The sequence below is a fragment of the Crinia signifera genome, chromosome 9, assembly GCF_055691185.1.
Source record: "Crinia signifera chromosome 9, ASM5569118v1, whole genome shotgun sequence".
NCBI lineage: Eukaryota > Metazoa > Chordata > Amphibia > Anura > Myobatrachidae > Crinia > Crinia signifera.
In genome coordinates, this window is record NC_139225.1 from 66820171 (window position 1) to 66828739 (window position 8569).

Genomic DNA, 8569 nt, shown 5'->3' on the forward strand with positions numbered 1-8569 from the left:
TACCTCGATTTTGCGGCTGACGACCATGCGGGATCGCAGGATCTGGGTCAGAGACCGGTGCCACGGAGAAGCTTTCATGCAGACCGTGGAATCTTTTCAGGAGGAGCAGTGGATGGCCCACTTCAGGATGTCACGTGCTACCTTCTATTATATCTTGGATCTACTTGGACCAGTCCTGACTATGCAGACCACCCACTACCGTCGGCCCATCAGCCCAATGCGGAGATTAGCCATTGCCATTTGGTGGTATGCTACCCCTGGGGAGTACCGCACAATCTCCTGTTTGTTTGGAGTCGGTATTGCCACTGTCTGCAGGATCATTTACCAGGTGACACAGGCCTTTGTGGATACCCTGTACCAGCGGTTCATCTGTTTGCCGGAAGGACAGCGCCTTGATGACACCATCCAAGGCTTCCAGAGGCGTGGTTACCCGCAGTGTGCAGGTGCTATAGATGGGACCCATATCCCCATCATTGCTCCCCGTGACAACCCTGCGGACTACTATAACAGGAAGGGGTGGCATTCTATTATACTTCAGGCTGTTGTGGACCACCAATACCGGTATGTACATATTTACAGTTTCCATATTAGGAACCTTTGTAAATGAATTTTAATAGCTCTAACGATGAAAAATATTTTTTTCCCCCATTTAGTTTTACAGATGTCTTTATTGGCTGGCCTGGGCGTGCACACGATGCTAGAGTGTTTGCTAACTCTCAGCTGTATGAGATTGGTGAGGACAAGCGTGGGGGATGGCTTTTCCCTAGACAGGTAAAAATATATTGTACACATTTTTTTCCTCAGATGGACCAGACTTGCCTGCCTGTTCCTCTCCATGCATGATTGCTATCACCTGTGGTAATACCCTATTTTTTAAACATTTACAATTAGCTCCTCGCAGGTGATTGCAATCTTGCAAGGACAGGATCAGGTGTGATGGGCCCATGTTTTTTATTCTACTGTGGTTTAGACGTGTGTGGTTTAGACGTGTAATATTTCTTTATAGTAACTATACTCTTAAGGCTGCTTTGTATAAATAGTGACAATCGCTATTTTTTTTTTTATAGAAATCTATTTTCATAGATGAAGTAGAGATCCCGGTCCACATAATTGGGGATGCTGCTTACCCTCTACTACATTGGCTCATGAAGGGATACACACAAAATGTTGAGTTGTCCACGGAAAAGATAACCTACACCCACACCCTAAGTTCTGCTCGTATGGTAGTGGAAAATGCCTTTGGCCGGTTAAAAGGACGTTGGCGCTGCCTGATGAAGAGGAACGATGTGGACCTACAGTTGATGCCCCACGTAGTTGCAACCTGCTGTATTCTACATAACATTTGTGAAATACAAAAGGACCACTTTCTTCCAGAGTGGAATGTGCAGGACACAGGGGGCAATCCTGAAGCAGCAGATTATGAGGGGGAGCATGTTGGCAGTGCAGAAAGAATCAGGGCCACCATTGCAGCAAACCTTCCCTCAATGATTTGAAATAAAAATCAGACACAAATCTTCCAGTTGTTTGCTTTATAATGAAAATATGCATCAAACTGTACATACATTTCACATCTTGTTTATAGATGTTATTCATAATGAAAGACCAAGATATGAGAGTCCAACTGGGAATAGAGAACAATTGTAAAACTTTGTGCCCATACAGTTTAACGTCATAGGACACATTATAAAATAGAACTGTATGGTGACTGCTCCTATATATAGAGAATCACACAAATCTTAAGAAATAAAGTGCAACCTTTCTAAAGACTATAAAAACATCAGTGCAACCTTTTGAAAGATTTGAAAAATAAGTAAAGTGCAACATTTTGGAACAATATTTTAAGACTAAAAGTTGAAAACTTAGCTCAAATTCCGGTACACGGAAAACTCTGGGGACTCTAGGATTGGTGGGTCACTACTAGCAGCACTATTGCCAAAGTTATAATTGGGCCCTCTATATTCTGGTGTCAGCTGGTTTGGTTGGGTGTTAGTAGATGTGGCAGGATTGAAACTGACACCTCTATTGTAATGATCATATGGGTTGGGTGGGTACTTAGGTGGGTGGTGGGGATGTGGTGCAGGTTGTGTGAAAAAACCGCCAAATGTACGTTCTAAAAAGGACATTTGCCTATCTTGCATTGCCAGCAATTGAGACATAAATGCCTGCTGGTTCTGTCTCTCAGCTTCCAAATATTTGTCCATGCGAGCATCCTCCTTTGCTTGGACATCAGTATCCAATTGGCGTAGATGGTCAACTATCACCGATGTCATCGCTTTAGCCGCTACTTCAGACCGATTAAGCTTTTTCTTTTTGGCAGGAACGCTGTACACTGTAATTTAAAAAAAAAATTAACATTATACTTCCATGTTAAGTGTTATATAATAAACAGCAGTTTTGTTTGCCAAAATGTGCTAGTGGCCTTCTTCCACCTGCATGCTAGCAACATACTGCAACAGATACTGGGCCTCATCCCGCCATAACCCCACGTTGGTTGTTTTTACTATGTCAAATGTGTGTAAATATATAGAATGTCTACTTACAATTAGAACGTAATGGAGTGCTTCGATTGGGGAGCGTCGTCTGACTGTTTTCTTCCACAACATCATCTGTGGCTGCTTGGGCGCTGTCAGACTGCATGGAAGCATCCATTATATTCTCTGCTGCACCATCATCACCAAACAGCAGCGGTGAAGCCGGGCTCATGTGTGCTGACATCTGCGTGGCTTCAGAAGGCGTTGAGACTGGAGGGGACAGCTGGGAAGCCTGGGTAGTCGGTACATCATAGCTGTCCTGGCTGTTGTCCGTCTGGCTGCAATGGGGTGCTATGGAGGAGGACAGGGCTACAGGGTTGCAGAGTGCCGTGTTTCCAAAAGCACTGTAGCACAGGTCATAGTGCACCCAATCGGGCCTAGCTGCACCACTTTTCTTGCGCTTCTGGTCATTCACTTTGCAGAACTGCTTCCGCAGAGATTTTAATTTGTTTACAACCTGCTGTTGGGAGCGATGAATACCTCTGGATGCCAGCAATTCTGCAATATTGCGATACACCACTGCATCCCGAACGGTGCCGGTCATTTGGCGGCGAATCTCCTCATCTGCCCTGATTTGCAGGAGCTCACGTACCTCCTTGTCAGACCAGTTGGATGTATTGGACATGATGGCTCAGATCAGGCTTGGGGTCAGCCAAAGTGGAAAACACTGCACAGGCAGTGTGTCAGATCAGGCTTGGGGTCAGCCAAAGTGGTTAACACTGCACAGGCAGTGTGTGCTGCAGCAGATGAGACTGGAGTGTGCTTGTAGCGTGGTAGCGCGTTAACGCTGCTGCTGCGCTGCTACATGCGCCCTGTGCGGGTCTCCAGCTGATGACATCATCTGCCAGAGCCGCAGAAGCTCCAATCAGCTCTTTGCGCCCCTCTACCCACCAAATAACCCGGATAATGGCCGTTTACACTGCCCTGAGCCCCGGATAAGCCCCGTGTCCGACCCTGAACATTTGCCGGGTCAGATTCCCGGGGAACAGTACCCGTGTTATTTTTTTTCACCCCATTTACACCATGCCCTGCCCCGGACTGGAGCGGCAATATTCCGGGTCCAAAGTCTGGTGTAAAAGGGGTATAATGGACAAAACCAAATGCACTGCAGGTGGGGTTGATGTAACACGTGCAGAGAGAGTTAATTTAGAGAGTGATTGTGCCTTTCCGAGTGAACTAGAATAACCCCCATAGTGTTATACCAGTTGACAACACTAAATAATATTTAAAAGCACACTTCTCATCCATTAAATAAATCAGCTAAAGGGCGGGATGTTATAACATCCGCGGCCCCCCTTCGCCGGACATCGCATTATTAGTAACGGCATATGCTATAACATATGCCGTTATTCATGCAAGGGACAGCTCTTGCGGTAAGAGCTGTCCCTTGCGATGCGGTGCCGGCACTGGACTTCCGGGTCTGTGACCCGGGAGTCCATCTGCGCATGCGCAGACCCCGGCGCCGGCCGCAGGGCACGCTGGGAGGGATCCGTGATGGATCCCTCAAACAGCGCTGCGGTAAGAAGCCCATAGGCTTCTGCAGGGATTCGCCAGCTTTAGCTGGCGATTCCCTCCGCAGCGCTGACACTGCGGAGGCGCCATATAGCATATAGAAATGCGGTAGAAACCCCGAAAACGGGGTTTTTACCGCATTTCTGCTATATAGCATCCCGCCCTAAGAGAGAATTTTTATTTATTTTATTAGCAGTTTCTTGTATAGCGCACACATATTACACAGTGCTTTACAGAGAATATTTGAACATTCACATCAGTCCCTGCCCCAGTGGAACTTACAATCTATATTTCCTACCACATGTACATGCACACACAGACATTCTAGGGTTAATTTTGTTGGGAGCCAATTAGCCTACCAGTATATTTTTGGATTGTGGGAGGAAACCGGAGTACCTGGAGGAAACTCACGCAAACACGGGGAGGATATACAAACTCCGCACAGTTAGGGCCATGGTGGGAATCAAACCCAAGACCTCAGTGCTGTGAGGCAGTAATGCTAACCATTACAACATCCGTACTGCCATTGCTATATAAATTAGATGACCTACTTACCTGCCTACCCAACAGATACACATACTAATGTGAATAGAGAACCATTTGGATAGTATACATCAGTGGTAGCCAACTCCAGTCCTCGAGAGCTACCAACAGTTGATGTTTTCTAGATCACCTGGCTACGGCACAGGTGCACTCATTACTGACTGACACATTATAAATGATCCACAGGTGGAGCTAAATACTTCACTTGTGATTCTGTGTGGAGACTTGGAAAATGTTAACTGTTGGTAGCTCCCCTGGTATACATTATTATTAGTATTTCCAGTTACTGTACATAGCTATTTTTCATAATTATGTGTTTAACATCACTTCAAAAGAGTGAAGTTATTTTATCAATGGATTTCAAGTTAGGGAGGTGTAAAGTGTCATTTCTTACAATGCTTGTGATAAAAGTAGAACGGCTCTATAAGGTACTAAGATGTGATCGCCTTTGACAGTAAGCACTAAATTTATCCTCACCTCTACCAGCAGGTGCCTTTATTAGTCATGTGTAGCAGGCAGAGGTGTCTGGGTTTGCTAAGGAAGACTGGTGACCCAAGGTGATGTCAGGAGCCCCACCGACTGGACGATCTACTGCCGTGTGTCTGTAGGCAGGATGTAATGTATACATGGATATGTTCATGCTTACTCATAACAGGATGTTGAATTTACCCTCTGCCTGGCATTGAAAGCCGCCTTTCACGTTTTGTGCATTGAATTTAGCTTGCAAGTTTCCAGAGACTTAAAGTAAACACAAATCCCAGGTCTCACATTAGCCTTGCTTTTCCCAGCTGCTTTCTGTCAAGGTCTATTGAATGTAACATGGCCTCACCTAAAATCTGGAAGCACCTGTGGCTTGCAATGGATTTCAGAGCTCTCTTGAACCTGAGAGGTTAAAATAAGCAGCACATTTTCTAAAGTAGTGCAAAGTGTATAAAGAAATGTATGTTTCCATTATAGGAATTTCTCATGTATCTAAGGTATGTCTAACTACACCACAATGACCTAAGAACAGCCTTAAACTGTGATTGAGCTTAATTTTATAGGGTTCTATGGTTCATCTAACAACTGTGGTTACACAATACGGGTGAAGGCTCCTAATGACTCTTTCAGACAAGTGTTTCTATAAACTTTGCTTGTGTCACCTTCTGGGGAGATGACTGAAGCAAGGACAGCATTGGTGGGAATGCTACAAATATGGGCTCATTGTTGCCCCTACAGTGTAAATGGCTTCTCATGCAGAGTACTGTAGAATCACAGAGAGAACATAGGGGGTTATTCTAGTTCACTCTTTCTGACAAAATCCTTCTTAGATGGACAAAACCATGTGCACTGCAGGTGAGGCAGATGTAAAATGTGCACAAGTAACATCTGCCCCACCTGCAGTGCACATGGATTTGTCCATCTAAGAAGGATTTTGTCAGACAGAGTGAACTAGAATAAGGCCCATAGTGCTATCCAATATTTGTTGAATGATTATTTAAGTTCTTGTGGAATCTAAATACAGTATGTATCTAAACCACCTGTCCTTTTCGCCACATACGTCTATCTCTAGACACAGTAACCTGGTCTATAAATCATATGGAAAAACCAACAGAATGAAATGATACATATATATATTTATCTTAAATCATTACAGATAAAGGCTGTGCACATACTATTGCACTCATCTTCTGGCTAATCCAAGCAGTATAAACCCTAGTAATAAGATTGCTGATAACATGTCTAGGGTGACTTACCTAGTACAACAGTCTGGGGGCTCCAGCAGTGTTTTCTGTGTATGGTGGTCACATTAGTATGACTTCCTGTGTAGCTTCCAATGCTACTGTAAATATGACAAACCTTAGCCCCTAATCCCCCTCCTTGTGTCTAACTCTAACCTTTCCCCTAGAGCCTAACCCTCCTAACAGCTGAACCGTCCTCCACTTGCGGTACTTGCAAGATGTCAGCAGTTCACATGTCACAATTTCAAAATTCAATATTGTAACATAGGGGGATATTCTCGAAAGCAGAAATGTGGTAAAAACCCCATTATCTCGGTTTTTACCGCATTTCTGTATGCTCCAATGGCCCTCTGCAGTTGCAGCACTGCGGAGGGAATCGGCAGCAAAAGCTGGCAATTCCCTGTTGAAGCCTATGGTCTTCTTACCGCAGCGCTACTGTGAGGGGATCCCTCCCAGCATGCCCCCCACCGCTCCAGTCACTCTGCGCATGCGACCCGGAAGTCCAGCGCCAACATCGCATCGCAAGGGACAGCTCTTATCGCAAGAGCTGTCCCTTGCGTTAATAATCGCATATGTTAGAGCATATGCGATTATTAACAATGCGGTGGCCGGCGAAGGGGAGCAAAAATGGGCAGCGGATGTTAGAACATCCCGCCCATAGTAACATAGTAACTAAGGCTGAAAAGAAGACGTTAATCCATCGAATTCAACTTATGTGACTTGTAACTACCTAGTTGAGTAAGCCATATCTATAGAATTCCCTTTGTGGCCAAAATATATCCAGTTTTGATTTAAATTCAATAAAAATGCATTAACTGTAGTTGCTGTGACCACCCCAACCTCCAGAATTTACTGCTATAATGGTGAAGAATCCTCGGTACTTGTTTCCTATCTGGGCGCCCAGGTTTTCTACGTATGGCACCGTAATGAAATCGGATCGCATCGGATTCGGTACTCGATGATGTACGATGGCATACGATGCTATCCGATCCGATCCGATTTTACATTGGAATCAATGTTAAATGGTCCCTGAGACCCGATTTTACATTGATTTCAATGTAATAACCCCGCAAACCCACGATTTGTATAGGAAACCCCCCCTGATGGTTTAAAATGCGCCTCCATTGTTAACGCCACCCCAGTATTGACGTCAACCCGAAGCGTGGCGAGCGGTGGCGGTACGCGTCCTCCGACTTTTTCATACCCCCACTATCCACGTCGGCGTGGAGTTGAGAATAGAATAGTGTGGCGAGCGGACGCGGATACCTGTGAAGCCCGCGAGGGGACGCGGATACCTGTGAAGCCCGCGAGGGGACGCGGATACCTGTGAAGCCCGCGAGGGGACACGGATACCTGTGAAGTATCCGCGTCCCCTCGCGGGGCTCGCTGCGCTCGCCACGCTTCGGGCTCGGTGGCTCGCTGCGCTCGCCACACTATTCTATTCTCAACTCCACGCCGACGTGGATAGTGGAGGTATGAAAAAGTCGGAGGACGCGTACCGCCGCCCCTCGCGGGGCTCGCTGCGCTCGCCACGCTTCGGGTTGACGTCAATACTGTGTTTCTGTGCAGATGTGACAAGGGGAGGGCTTTGAAGGGTTAATAAATACAGTAGTGTTACAGATGGCCCATCCTATGGGCCAACCATAAAAGCGGGAACGAAATCGGATCGGATCGCATCGCATCGCATCGTTCAATATCGTGTATGTGCATTTGTGGTATCCGATGCGATGCGATCCGATTTTGATACGGAGAATAGCATGGTGCGCAATTAACTTAGCGGGCGCCCAGATAGGAAACAAGTACCGAATCCTCTTCTTAATTCAGTACGGAATATCTTTTCCTCGAGCCTCAGTACATGCCCGTGTGTCCTAAATATAAGCCTGTTAGTGAACAAATCATCTTCAAGTTCCATATGATTCACAATCCTGTATTTGAACATACTAATCATATTACCTCTTAACCTCCGTTTCTCCAGTGAAAACATATTCAGCCTGGTTAACCTATCTTTGTATTCTAGTGATTCAAGACCTTTTACTAGCTTAGTCGCCCTTCTCTGTACCTGTTCCAATTCATTTATGTCCTTTTTAAGGTGCAGTGCCCAGAACCGAACACAATATTCCAAGTGTGGTCTCACCAATGCCTTGTAAAGAGGCACTATCACATTGGCATCCCTAGAATCCATTCCCTTTTAATGCATGCCAGTGCCTTGTTTGCTTTTGCTGCTGCACTTGAGCAGTGTGCACTGTTACCCAATTTTTCAGC

At 45.7% G+C, this 8569-nt stretch overlaps 1 protein-coding gene across 1 annotated transcript; it reads right to left on the reverse strand.

Annotated features, from left to right (window-relative positions):
• Positions 1-1521: 1521 nt before the first annotated feature.
• On the reverse strand, positions 1522-3554 carry LOC146035595 (uncharacterized). Its single transcript, XM_083159133.1, has 2 exons — positions 2541-3554; positions 1522-2329 (listed from the first exon to the last, which is right to left on the reverse strand). Exons 1-2 carry the CDS (start codon positions 3154-3156, stop codon positions 1860-1862), a joined length of 1086 nt encoding a protein of 361 aa, XP_083015259.1. The 5' UTR covers positions 3157-3554; the 3' UTR covers positions 1522-1859.
• Positions 3555-8569: the final 5015 nt, after the last annotated feature.

Excerpts from the sequence above, each read along its gene's own strand:
- LOC146035595 (XM_083159133.1), bottom strand. The coding sequence starts at position 3,156 with ATGTCCAATACATCCAACTGGTCTGACAAGGAGGTACGTGAGCTCCTG. Across the intron at positions 2,330-2,540 it reads CACTCCATTACGTTCTAATT|TGTACAGCGTTCCTGCCAAA; the intron begins GTAAGTAGACAT and ends TTTAAATTACAG.